The sequence below is a fragment of the Falco biarmicus genome, chromosome W (assembly GCF_023638135.1).
Source record: "Falco biarmicus isolate bFalBia1 chromosome W, bFalBia1.pri, whole genome shotgun sequence".
Lineage (NCBI taxonomy): Eukaryota > Metazoa > Chordata > Aves > Falconiformes > Falconidae > Falco > Falco biarmicus.
The window spans coordinates 9,359,137-9,373,731 of record NC_079310.1 but is presented as its reverse complement, the minus strand read 5'-3'; the positions used below and the strand labels follow the sequence as shown (position 1 = coordinate 9,373,731).

At 38.7% G+C, this 14,595-nt stretch overlaps 1 protein-coding gene across 1 annotated transcript in view; it reads right to left on the bottom strand.

Annotated features, from left to right (window-relative positions):
* The window catches only part of LOC130141940 (protein mono-ADP-ribosyltransferase PARP8-like), a 160,127-nt gene that overhangs the window by 49,477 nt on the left and 96,055 nt on the right, over positions 1-14,595 (bottom strand). The window contains exons 7-11 of the mRNA XM_056323237.1: positions 14,005-14,099; positions 6,618-6,678; positions 5,462-5,552; positions 2,438-2,504; positions 584-709 (exon numbers count right to left, since the gene is read on the bottom strand). Of these exons, the coding sequence (XP_056179212.1) occupies positions 584-709; positions 2,438-2,504; positions 5,462-5,552; positions 6,618-6,678; positions 14,005-14,099 (440 nt within the window). The remainder of the gene's footprint in view (positions 1-583; positions 710-2,437; positions 2,505-5,461; positions 5,553-6,617; positions 6,679-14,004; positions 14,100-14,595) is intronic.

The window sequence follows — 14,595 nt, the reverse complement described above, 5'->3', positions numbered from 1 at the left end:
CAAACTATTTCTTATGGTTTTAATGCCTCTGTTCTTTGAATTTCTGTGCCTGCATTTCAGAAATGGTGAACATTATTGTACTCGGACAGTGGAGAGGGGTGGGTGCTCATCAGCTCTAAAGATCAGTCTTTCATTAATGACCATTCTAGTTTTAAAAAATTAAAAATATACACAGCTGTGGAAAGAACAGCTGGACAACCACAAAATTTTTTATATATATTATATATATATATATATAAAATATATATTATTCCTATTGAAGTAACAGCCAAATGCTACCAAGCTAGCAAAGATACAAATACAACCAAATTAAGTAATATAAAATTAATTATTTCCAATTCTAGATGAGTCATGGTTGTTTCAGAGAGCAGGGCACTGAAATGCTCTTTCTTCAAATAGCCTTAAAAGTTGCAAGAGCACCTAGTTCACTTTTGATGTCATGCAAGGCAAGGACTGGAAACCCATAACGTAAGATATAAATAGAGCACTTCTCTGTGAAGAAAAGTCAACATTTCACCTTGTGATATCTGCTGTGGATTTTTAACAGGATATGGTGGTAACAGCTCATTTTCCTTGCTATTACCTGCGCAATGTAGAAAAGATGTGCAGAGGGGATTTCACCTTTTTGTCAGACACCTTCTTATTGTGAGTACAATTAGATTTCTCTTTGCTTTTCTTCCACTGTTGTGTAACAAATGTCTGTATGATTCTGCAAATTAAGAAAAAAAGATTTTCTTATCCTAGCCAAGACATACTCACTTTAATACTAGGGTCTCAGTTCACCAATGCAATTGGTTATGCAATGGTTATGCAAAAGTTATGCAATGTCCTCAGAATTTCTCTGTCACATATGTGGACTGACAATTGGGTGCTTCAGCTCCTCAAAAATGCTTTTTTTTTTTCCCCCCACATAAAACTAATTCACACAGAACTCTTATTGAGAATACAGTCTGTGTAAACAACCCCTGTAAGATTTATATAGTTAATGCCATTCATGCAGATCTAGAGACAAACTGATTCAAAGGCATTCTATTCAACTATAGGCGTCTGTCTTTCCAGTGACTACAGAGGTAGGCTACAGCATCCACACTGCTCAAGTAGGAGCATATTCTCCTAAAGCACAAACATGAATGTTGGGATGTTGAATATTATACTACTCAAAGGGATTTACAAAGAAGACAGAGCTAGACGCTTCCTAGAGATGCACAGCAAAAGGCAGTAGTCACAAGTTGTAGCAAGTGAAGATAAAAAACATAAAGGCTATAAAGAAAAGACATCCACAGAAGAGTGGTTAAGTACAACAGTTTGCCCACAAAGCTGGAGATTTTCACAGCTCAGCTGCCTGAGGCCCTGAAGTGAACTAATCTTTGAAGTCAGCATTACTTGGAGCAGGAGGTTGCACTAGGTGACCTCCAGCAGTCACTTCTAAGCCAAATTACTGACTCTAATCTAGCAGTGGGGGTCTATGAGTGATAAAGTCAAAGTGGAAATTGGTATGGACTATATAAAAAATGTACTGACTCTTCAAAGATTAATATCTTGTTGTTCACAGCCATGAGGAGCCACAGAGTTCATAGGTATTCTGACTTCCACTCAACTATGAATTATGCAGATAAGTACCAGAAAATGTCTTACGGGAAACTGGTAATTATCCAGTGCACAAATCAAAGACAGTGTAAGTACTGAAATGTTTTAAGAGACTTTTCATGCCTGGGGAGCTTTTTTTTTTTTTTCTCTTCAAAGTCATGTACCATAGAAATTTTAATAACATTGCTTCATTTGTATGATTACAAAAAAGCTGCACTGAATTTCTTTAAACACCAAACAGCAAAAGATTTTTTTTTTTTCTTAAGGGATTCTTACTGTTGTAAGGGTCAAATATTAAAACCTATATTCTTGTCACTTTATTACACATACACAAGCATATGTGAAAAGATGACTCAGAAAAATGTTATTAAATTGAATTATAACATGAACACATGAAACTGCTCATTTTTTCAACTATTCTTCCCTCTTTGTCCTCAAAACATGGATGGCCTAATTACTGTGGTACATCCTAGAGACCACCATGAAAGCATAGTCCCCTTAGGGTATGCATGATGCTAAAAAAGATTCCTGCTCCAGAGGCTTCATAATCTAAGCAAAAATATGAAATGGAACACTTGTAGCTATAGTCTTTTTTAACTTTTCTAGCTTACTTCCTAAAAGGCAGTAAAGTGACAGAAAACCCTGGCAGGCAGCACAAATCAAGTTCTCTCCAACAACTGTCAAAACTGAACTTAAAAAGGCAAAACCTGTTATTTTTTATTTAAAGAATAAATAATATTTGATCTGACTAACCTGACAACCTGTGAATTTTATCCTTCTTAACATGGTCTGGGAATTAAAGAGTGTAATATTTACTTAAAAACAGGGGTTTACACTTTTCCAGACTTACTTTTTCAGCTGATGTCCCAGCCCAAATCTCTCTTTAGTAGAGATCTGAAATACATCCACAGTTGGAACTATGGAAAAAGGAGATATTGTAGATATATGAACTTAAAGCAATAATCAAGAACTCATGACCATACAAGTCATATTTAAAGACCCTTTTCTATCTGGACTTTTACTATAGGCAATGCCATTGAAGCAATGGTGAAAGCAGACATGTCATCTAAGTCCATGAAGAAATGAATGGCCCTTTTTGGAATATTAGACAATACAATTTGCAGTTTTACAAATGATTATTTTAGAAATTGAACTCCCCAAAATTTATCTCTTCCCACTAATTTGAATTACATAAATGTATCTCTTTTTTAAAAATATTATGGAAGTAATAGCAGTATCAGATTAAATGTATCTGGAATAGTAATTCATCTCATCTAATCTCTTGATCTTTCTTCCAATTAAGTAGTCTTTACACACTACGGTTCCTGTGACTATGAAGAAAACCCAGGGAGGAATAAACTGAATTGACTAATATCTGGGGTTTCTTTCTGAGGGCATTTTAATACAAGTTTCATAATCATAATCTAAGTGCCTGATGTACGAATTCCAATGGCCAAGGATTACCCTGAATTTTCCTCAAGACTTGTCCTAATGTTAGTATATCCATATTCATCTGTCAGAAAATTGAAAGTGTAAGGGGTGAAGGCTGGAAATTAACTCCTGATATTACTAAAATCCTTTAATAACACTTACTAGATATAAGCGGCAGATGAAATCCCACACTTGTTGAGACTCTCATGTCCTTGAGGCAGGACAACAGCCAACACATATTACAAGCATGGATAGACTTTATACTTTGTATTACATAAGGAAGTAATAACTATAGTAAAATAAAAAGGAAGGAAAACAAAAAATCTGGGGTAGGTTCAAATTTCATTAGGAAAATAAAATAAGTATTTTAAAATCTATATTATTCTGATCACTCAGAAAGCCAGATTTTATTCAGAATGTCAAAGTCTATTCTTTAATTTCACTTTAATAAATTATTTTTTAAAATAAAATACAATATATACATATATAACCTGGCCATCCAATTTCACTTAGTTCAAAGCACTGTAGATACCCTTTCTCTAATGTCATTATTCAAATATAATCTCATCTTTTAAAGACAAACTGATGAATTTTTCAAAAGGGATAAATTATTTGATTAGGGGTAGCAATGTCTTTAGATTATCAAATTTAGGACAAATAGTAGAGGAAGAATATTTTCAATGAGAATCATCATTTCTAGATCAGCAATCTTAAAATCTGACATCTAGACTACAATTGTTATCTAAGCTCTACAGCCAGAGGAGACAGCCCAGTACCTCCAAAGGCCGATTCATCCTAATGTAAGACAGGTTTCTAAGGCCTGTGGGAGAAACTGCCCACAGGTACAATAATGAGATAAGGTATTAACTAGAAAAAATTACTATCTAAAATCAGGATATTAAACAGCTACAATGTGGTATATATACCTCCATTGTGCTTTGGAGTTTACTGCATTTCTGTTTCTTTTATCAATGAACAGAAAGTACTATGAGAGAAAAATATGTAGCATAAGGTTATGGCCCAGTAGTATCAAACCAACATAATTAAGGGGGAAGAGGAATACACAGAGAAAGGGTTTTGTTAACACAAAAGATGGTGGATCTCATTGTCCTTTTCTGGTAAATAAATAAACATGGCTGCAATGGCAGCTGAGCTCATAAAAGCCAGTAGCAGCAAAACACTTTCCTCTGGCCCTGATCTTGCCTTTCTCAGTACTCGGGCACTCCCACAATCAATCAGCTGCAGGACTGAGAACTAAGCTTCCCATTTTTACCTTGTCAATGGTGCAAAAGATATCTTGTTGCTACTTCTCATTTCACTGGATCATTTCCTACTGCATGCTGCTCTTCACACTTCACCCTCTCTTATTTGCTGCACTTGTTTAATTTTTAAATTACGTTTTAATAGAAATATTCTGAATACTAACACTGCTACCTGCTATGGCAAATACATATTTTAAGATCTGCATATTTACAAAAAAGATAGAAGCAATAAAATACTGACAAAAAGACCCAAGTCAAGCAAAAAAAAAAAAAAAAGTAATGAAATGATTATTTGAATGAACAGAATATAGCTTATAGTTAGAATCAGCAGACAACATAACCTATAAAAATAGTTCATTGGGACAGATTTTTCTAAACATATTATGAATGGAAATAATCTATTCATTTTCCAGAGGCAGAATTGTCCCACAGATACAAGCCTGAACTGACAGCTTGCACTGGAAGCCTCCAAAGTTAGGCAAGTCATGATCCAAATTACACACTTAGTTCTGACTTCCTATTGTAAAAATATATCTGAAGTTGACTCTTGCATATGAATGTTTCCAAATCTTGAGTCTCAGTTAATTCTTCATGAGTTTGACCATTTTTACTCTCATGATAAAGCTTTACTGATATAACAACCAGAGAGTAGGATGTCAACATAACATTTAAAATTCTCATTCAAATTTAAAGATCCCCAGAGGTCACACAGTAATCAGAAGCTGGCAGGATAATTATCACTGCCTGATTCTTCAAAGGTGCATGAAAAAGGGCATATTAATGTGCTGCACAGATCTGAGTATGTATATTTTATCAATGATATCTGCATCTGTGAAGATGATCCCTGATTTTCAAAATCAGGAAATCACTTATTAGAAACTGTTGATCTTTATTCCTTAACCCCTGGTTCCTAGGGGAAGCAGATGAATTTAAAGGATTTCAAGAAAACAAGTTCCAAAACTCAACCCATGAAAGTTTAAACTAGATGCCCATGTCATTATTGAAGGCCTAGCCATGCAAATGTATGGAAGCATAATTTCAAACCAGTAGTACTGCTCTAAGCAGTAGATTTAAGCACATGCAGGGTCAAAGATTTGGCAGTGAATGAGTATCTATCACCTAGTACATGGCTCAGACCAAGACACCATACAAGGCACATGAAGAATACACAGGTGACCAACCTGGACCATTTAAGTATTGTGTAAGTGAACAGTGCAATCGCACTATTATAGGCTCTGTGCGAATTACATCCCAAGCCACAGCAATTTCTTCCTAGTTCAAAATAAAAAGAAAACAACAGACACCATTAACCATCATGAGGAACCGTTGCATTTTGTCAGTCTACCTTAGGGTTGTTATAAACACAATCCATCCATTTACTCAGTCCTGGAATATCTACTCCAACTTTAAACTTGAAACTTATGACAAACTCGTGCCTGCTGATGCCCCTAAGAGCAGTGTTAGACTGCTTCCAGTTCTTGAGTATGTTCATTTAAATTGAGCACAGGATTCTACACAATATATCTGCAGCGCAGGCAGACGTGTTTCCATCTATTAAGAGATATTGCTTCAAAACTGAGAAGCAAAGGAACAAATGAAGATGGAAAGGAAACTCATCCCATAATATAGGGCAAAGGAAACGTTTGCTCCTTCCTAAGACTGGTTAAAATAATTCAAGCTATAATGAGATTTTCTTAAATTTTAGAAGAGCCTGAGAATTTATGTGCTGTGCTGACCTGAGAATATGACATATCTGTGCAAAAGCTAATGATGTCCCCAAAAGCACTAATTTTCATTCTGCATCTGGAGGACAGGAAGTTACTGCACAGATGGGTGAGGAAGTATGGAATTAATGGCAGCATAACTGTTACAGAAGCCATGCTGCCAGTTGACAGCACCACTGTCATGTCTCCTTTGCCACTCAAGCCTCTCCCTAATCAGCTGCAGATGTTGAGAAGCACACAGGAAAGCTCCAGCCAAGGTCTTCTTCCCTCCAGGACTCTATGAAGTGCTTTCACCTAACTAATATCCAGGATAGCAAAAAAAAAAAAAAAAAAAAAAGTATTTCATTTATATCAGTTAAAACATTTACCATTCACAAAGCATGTTTGAAAAGAAATACATATGCAGTAAATAAAAGCCTACAAAACATTCTAACAATGTGATCATAAAAGGAAAAGGAAACCTTTCCACTGAGTAGCAATCAATAATGTGACAGCCACTTGTGAAGATCAAGCCTCTGAAAAAGGGATGTCTAAGTGGTTGTCTAGTCTGATGTGCAGCAGAATTAAATAGGTATTAATGTTCATTATGCAATCCTGTGATTAGATTACTTACATCAAGAAAGCTAACATCAATATGCAGATCAATATCTACATCATCAATGGCTCCATATTCCCTGAAAGGAAAGAATTACATTACATTACAGCTCTTTAAGATACTCCTCAGCCCAGAAGTACTTATAACAGAAGATTTTACAAAGGATAATCTTGTTTGTAAAATCAGAATGGTGATAAAATACACATTTACATTTGGATCAATATTCCCAGTGGGTGACTGTCCGCTGCACTGAAACCTTCTTTCAGTAGATCTTGCTTAGATAGGCTAAATCTTTTTTCTACTAATTCCCCCAAATTCTCTCTCAATTGCTGCTATGTATTTTTGTCTCACTTCTTGCACAAATAAATCAAGAAAACAATAATGGCTACATGCTGCTCCTATTTATGACAAAAGAAAACCCTAGTTAATTTTCAAAAGTGTTTTAGGTTAACAACCAGCAACTTAAGGAGAGGCTTGAGATAAATCATTGACAACAAATACAACATAGCCCAGAGGGTGGCATATTATACCTGTGGTATTGCTTTATACATTCAAGAATTTATCAAAACATAAAGACCACCTTGTAATGTGCTCAAGGCAATAGTTACCTTTTTTATGTGTTACGTGTAGTATTGCTGGAATCTCCAAGGTGCAGATTTAACTTATGTTCATAGGTGTTTCATTGCTGTCTGAAATATTACATTTAAAGTGTGACTTTTCTGACTCGTTCTGATTGCCCTCCCCCAACATACTTGAAGACTTTGGAAAAATAGGGCTAGAAACTTTTCATATACCTAAATAAAAAAATACTTTCCTTTTCATTTAAATTACTTAAGTGGACAATTCTGTAAAAGTGTGCAATCACTCAAATTTTCACAAATTAGCTTCTAGTCAATAGGTTTTTTGCTTTACACTGCATTTATATGCTTGTTCTCACAATGACTTTGACATTTTTCTATTAAACTAGACAGTGCACAGTAGCAGTTGTGCATAAATAAGTTGATAAGGTAATTTTGAAATACAAAAATATTTTTGTGAATATAACTACCTTCTAACAAAGTGGCCTCTCAGCCCATGGTAGGACCTAGCTCGCACTGGAAATGCCTTGACTTCTTGTGAAATTTTGTGGAGAGAATCCCTTCCACCAAATCTTGGCATCCCAGTGGTTCTTAGTAAGGTCAAACCCAAAGTCTCTCTCTAGATCAGATACGTCCACACATGGCATACATGGGGCAGGTGAATGGCTGGCCAGGGCTGCATTACCTGGAGGCTTCCCAGCCACCCTTATGGCTGTTTCAGTCTGCTCACCCAGAGCCATAAAGGCACTTGCTGACCTCCTACAGCTCACTGAAGACCTTACTTTGAAACAGTGAAATTCTCCAAGTACTGAATGGATAGCCACTATGCTATACAATAGTAGCCTCAGATTTTTTTTGGTAAAATTTCCAGAAGATCCACAGAACAGATTGCTATGAACTCCTAAGTAATATTTATGAATGCAGGCTGGTGTTACATGGCTGAGATCCAAAAGGCTATGAGCAGGCATAATTATAAATTAAACAGAAACATAATTGAACTAACTAAAAAAAGAAATGTTAGTGGAAGAAAGGATAAGATAAAAATAAGTTTCAACTGTGGAATTTCCATACTCATTGAAATTCCTTTGCCCCCACTCCATTACCATCATAGAAAATGGATTTTAGGCAAATTATGCTGACTTTAGTTTTACTTCTCCAGGCTGAAAGGGAGGAAAAAAAATCACGTTTTTTTCCAGTACCTGAAGCTTATGGTCTGCTGCCTACAATGGTTCCAAGAACACATCTTGATTTTGAAGCTCCCAGAGGTCTTTTGTCCATCAATGCATAAGCAATGTAAATGGATACTGAAGAGTTTGGATCAGTCAGTCTAGAGGTCTTTCTCATGGCTATGGTGGCCAGGTATCAAAGGGCAGTGGTGAAAAGCATGCAGATATAGGAATTTCCCTTTTATATGTACAGTTGACTCCCTAAAAGCAGGACATTACTAAAAGAGGGTCAGCTGTCTAGGAAATACACATCTTAGTAGGTGACACTTTCAGACAGACGCTGCAGTCACAAAAGTGGAGCTGCAGGAGAGGGATGAAACTGAATGCTTAATGCTGTGTTTGTCATTTCCAAGAATTTATTAATATTTTCAACAGCAACAGAGTGGAAGACGCATGAAAGTTTTCCACATGCCAAAAGCAGTCATAGATGCCAATTTCTACTGCAGTGAGCCCAGGGAGATCACAATGCTTCCAATGAAACAGATGATTCAATAAATTAGATGCATTAAAGTTTTTGAAAGGTTACATATAATGTTTCAATTTTAGGAGACTGAGAGAGCCTATTATCAAGGTATTCTTAATTTCATAGTTATCAGTTTGACAACAAAACATTTATTCATTTGCTTGAATATCTAATTCTTTGCTCATGAGCAAGTGGGGTTCATTGTCAGAGCTTTAAACTAGACTAGAAGGGGGAGGAGAGAAATATCAGGCTTGCCCATGACAAGCTGTGGGGTGACACACCAAGGTTAGAGGGACAGGGTACTAGTGAGGGCCCTCAGCCTGTTGCTCTGAGACTTGCTGTGTATACTGGAGCACACTTGAAGTCTTATGGAGAGGAGCCAGGCACTCCTGAAGTAATAGGAGCCAAACAGGGAGCACTGGTGAAATACATCAATGGAATTAAGGGGTGCTCCTCTAAGAAGGTGACATAACCAACAGCCCAGCTGAAGTGCCTCTATACCAATGCACACAGCATGGGCAACAAACAGCAGTAGCTGGAAGCCACTGTGCTGCTAGAAAGCTATGACCTAGTTGCCATTACTGAAACTTGACAGGACGAATCCCATGACTGGAGTGCAGCTATTGATGGCTACAGGCTGTTCAGAAGGGACAGGCAAGGAAGGAGGGGCGGAGGGGTTGCCTTCTATGTCAAGAAATGGATAGATTGTGAAAAGCTGTCTCTGAAGAATAGCCATGAACAGGTTGAAAGCTTATGGGCAAGAATTAGAGACCGAGGAAACAAAGGGAACCTTGTGGTTGGTGTCTACTACAGGCCACCCAATCGAGGGGAGCCTATTGACAAAGCTTTCTTACTCCAGCTGCAGGAGGCATTGCGCTTGCAGGCTCTTGTCCTGCTAGGGGACTTCAGCCACCTCGACATCTGCTGGAAAAGTAGCACGGTGATCTGTAGTCAATCCAGGAGACTCCTGGAATGCATTGAGGATAACTTCTTAAGCCAGGTAATAGACAGCCCTACCAGAGGGGATGAGATAGTGGACCTGATGGTCACCAACACAAGCGAGCTCATCAGAGGCATCAAGACTGGAGGCAGCCTGCAGTGATCATGCACTGGTGGAGGTCGCAGTCCTGAGGGATATGGGACAGGCAAAGAGTAAAGTCAGGACCCTGAATTTTAGGAAAGCAAACTTCCAGCTGTTCAAGGAGTTAGTCAATAGGACCCCCTGGGAAACTGTCCTCAGGGACAAGGGAGCAGAACAGAGCTGGCACATCTTTAAGGATGTTTTCCATAGAGTGGAAGAGCTCTCGATCCCCAGGCGTAAGAAATCAGGAAAGGAAGGCAAGAGACCAACATGGATGAGTTGAGACTTGCTGGCCAAACTAAAGGGAAAAAAGGAAATGCACAGGCAGCGGAAGCAGGGTCAGGTATCCTGGGAAGAGTATAGGGACGCTGCCTGGTTGTGTAGGGATGGGGTCAGGAAGGCCAAGGCACGGCTGGAGCTGAACTTGACAAGGCATGCAAAGAACAATAAGAAGGGCTTCTACAGGTATGTCAGTGTGGTGTTGCATCTCATCCCCTCCCCTGGGCCGCACTATAGTCTCAGGAATCCTTGTTAGGCCTTATCCTCTGTGTAATGAATTAGGTTGTTCAGTGTCCCTTGACTGTACTAGCAACTTTTGCACAGCTGAGGTGGGAAATTGCACTGGCTGTACCAGATACATCCCTTATCTGAACAACAACACCTGCTAGACTTGAAGCATTCCTTATCTGGACCATAACATCCCTTAACAAGCTTGAGTACACTATTATGACTATGAGTGGTATAGTGCCACCGTCACTGGAATTTTGAGAAAAAATCCATTAATTACTGACTCAGATTGTGGCCAGGATGGAAAGTTACTGATGACTAAGGCCAATCTTCTCTGAACCTATAAACAGCAGTCCTAACTGAGGCCCTTTGAGCTCTCCTGCACTACAGTAGGTTGTGAACAGCATCTCCCTCTGGCTGGGACACCTCTCAGAGCTCACAGTCTCCCAAGCCTGTGATACTAGGGGGATTGTTGCTGAAAGCTGACGACGGGGCTTGGGCTGATTTTCCTGATTCTTGAGGCTCAACCCTTTGCCCACTAAGAAATGCAAAGTCACTTGGTGTATTTAACTGAATATGAGGGCAACTTTCAACAGGTATACCTTTGTACGTTTATATATATATATATATACATCTATCTATTTCTGTCTGTGTGCATGTGTGTGTGAACTGATTTAGGTACCTCATAATAAGTATAGTATAAGTATTACCATTCTGAATCCATAGTTAATCCACTTTATAATTTCAGTAAATCCCATTTGATTCACTTTGTAAATGATATATTAGTTAATCATTAAGTGCTGCTAACATCCTATGATCAACCTCAAACTGTAAATGTTCCTTATATCCTTTTGACATAAACCATTGACCAAGTCTGAGACTAGGATTGGATCTAGCCACACCTAAGCTCTATAAAGAGTTTAGAAAGCAAGGGGGTCCATTCTGAACCTCATGACTCAATGGGGAGGGTCTCCCTTACCCTTTTACGTTTTTAGTCTCTGTATAAATCATTCCAGCTTAATTTTAATTTTATTCTTCTTTGTGTGATTTATCTATGTAGTAATAGAGTGTACCTTGCCATCGAACTTTGTGAAGTCTCCTTTCACCAATTCTTATTAAAACTTTTTTGCTCATACCTTTGATGGTGATTCTTTAAGCAACTTAACCTAAACTACTCATTTGTGACAGTCAGCCAGAAAAGGTCAAAGATAGTCAACCCCCACTGATGAACATGACTGGCAAACCGGTAACAACAGACAAAGAGAAGGCCAGGCTACTCAACAACTTTTTTGCCTCAGTCTTCTCTGGAAACCTCTCTTCCCACAAGTCTCAAGCGGATGGACTGCAGGGTCTGGGGAAGCAAAGTCTCTCCCACTGTAAGAGATTAGTTTTGAAACCACCTGAGGAACCAGAACATACATAAGTCTATGGGACCTGACAAGATGCATCCCAGAGTCCTGAGGGAATTGGCTGATGTAGTTGCCAAGCCACTCTTCATAATATTTGAAAAGTCATGGTAATCAGGTGAAGTCCCCAGTGACTGGAAAAAGGGAAACATTGCACCCATTTTTAAAAAGGGTAGAAAGGAGGAACCTGGGAACTATCGACCTGTAAGCCTCACCTCTGTGCCTGGGAAGATCATGGAACAGACCCTCCTAAAAGCCTTATGAGGTTCAACAAGACCAAGTGCAAGGTCCTGCACCTGGTTTGGGGCAACCCCTGGTATCAATATAGGCTGGGGGATGAAGGGATTGAGAGTAGCCCTGCAGAGAAAGACTTGGGGGTACTGGTGGATGAAAAGCTGGACATGAGGTGACAATGTGTGCTCGCAGCCCAGAAAGCCAATTGTATCTTGGGCTGCATCAAAAGAAGCATGGCCAACAGGTCAAAGGAGGTGATTCTGCCCCTCTACTCTGCTCTGGTGAGACCCCACCTGGAGTACTGCATCCAGCTCTGGAGTCCTCAGCTTGGGAAAGACATGGACTTGTTGGAGCAGGTCCAGAGGAAGGCCACAAAAATGATCAGAGGGATGGAACACCTCTCCTATGAAGACAGGCTGAGAGAGTTGGGGTTGTTTAGCCTGGAGAAGCTCCAGGGAGACCTTATTGCGGCCTTTCAGTACTTAAAGGAGGCTTCTAAGAAAGATGGGAACAAACTTTTTTAGCAGGTCTTGTTGCGATAGGACAAGGGGTAATATTTTTAAACTAAAAGCAGGTAGATTCAGGCTAGATATAAGGAAGAATTTTTTTTTACGATGAGGGTAGTGAAACACTGGTACAGATTGCCCAGAGAGGAAGTAGATGCCCCATCGCTGGAAACATTCAAGGTCAGGTTGGATGGGGCTCTGAGCAACCTGATCTAGTTGAAGATATCTCTGCTCATTGCAGGGGGTTGGCTCATGTGACCTTTACAAGTCCTTTCCAACCCAAAATATTCTGTGATTCTATGATTTCCTAAACCCACATACAACTATTTGGATTTTAATTCCCCAGGTCCTTGAAATGTAATGAATTTCCACTTAATTTGAAAAGGTCTAGTACACCACAGTTGTAGACATGCTCTCTCCTTAGACTAAAATAACAGAGCTTATTGTTTAGAGGTTAATGGGAATTGTTACTTGGATTATATGTATGCCTAAGGTTATTATCTTCTCTGTATTTTATTACTTGGTTTGCATGACAACTTTGATATTTTCTTTGTAATACATCTGACAGGTCTGTTCCATCTTGCCTACCTGTTATTTTTATGAAATTATTAAGATTACGTAGATGGAAAATGAAGTTATAAAAGTCCTGAAGTATATTAAAAATATTATACAGCTATGCCCTATGGCAGAATCATGCACACTCATACATGCCCAACAATTTTTGTGTAAGTACTCTTTGCAATCCACCCTTGACTGAGGTTCCACCACTTCTCTTTGTAAGATTATTTAGTTTCCCACAATTAGAAAGCTTTTCTAAAATCTAATCAAATTCTTGTTTGTTGTTAACAAAGATAGTTTCTTATTGTCTCTCATGATGACAATAGAGAATGTTTGATCACTCCCTCTATCTAAAAACAGCTTTATCTTTTGAAGAACTGTTATTATGTCCTCTCCTGTCTTTTTTCCAGACTAGACAAATCCAATTCCTTCAGTCTTTGCCTAGGGAAAACATTTACAAAATCTCTTATCATTCCTTTTGTTCACCTCCAGGGTAAAAGATGGGATATGACAGAAAAGTTCAACAAGGGTTTAAAGTAATGCTGAACGGTAATTTTCAACAAAATACAACAGTCTGATCAAATACCTACTGAACTGCAAAAGACAATGATGTTTTAGAACAGGCTTCCAGGGCTTGTTCTCAGCATAGCCAGTTGTATCTGTGCTCAACCACAAAAAGAAAAAACAAACCCAGCATTATTGCTAGCCAGCAGTGCTCCTTCCTTTTGCCACAATATACAGAAATCATCAGAAGAGACTTGTGTTTTGGCAGTGAGAGAAGGTCCACATGGAAGTCAGTCTCCAAAACATTAAAGGTTCCACAATACAGAAGACTCAATGACATACCTGAGAGATACTGCATTAGGTCCATAGATCTCTCTTACTGCTGTCAAATCAGCTTCCAGCTGTGGATGCTTGTGAAGTTCTCCATCATAGCTAACCTACCAGGAAAAAAATATTCTAGGAGTTCTTATTTATTTCATTACTGGCACCTAATCCAAGGTCTTGAAAGTTCCCCCTGCAAAATATGCCGCATAAAGATTCCTTAATGCCATGCTCAGAAAGTACACTGTGTTGATAAGCTGAACCAATGAGGTGGTCTAGCTCTCCTAAGCAATGCAATTTGCAAAGCAGGCACTTCTCCATCAAAATTCCAGAGTCCTGCTCCTGCTTGTGGGAAGAGAAGCTGCAAAGGACTCATCCCTCTGTCCTGTCTTGTCCTGGGGTCTGTTCTGGGCCACATGTGCATTTTAAAACTGGTAAGTAGGAGAAGAACCAGATCTCAGTCCAACTACTACAGGACAAAGGTTTGCTTCTTCTTGCTTGTTGTCACACTCTCACATATTTTAGACAGAGAATGACTTGAGCTCAACAAGGGATGCATGAGAATATACTATATACCAAGTGTCTTGTCTCAACATCTAAGGTAATTTTTCA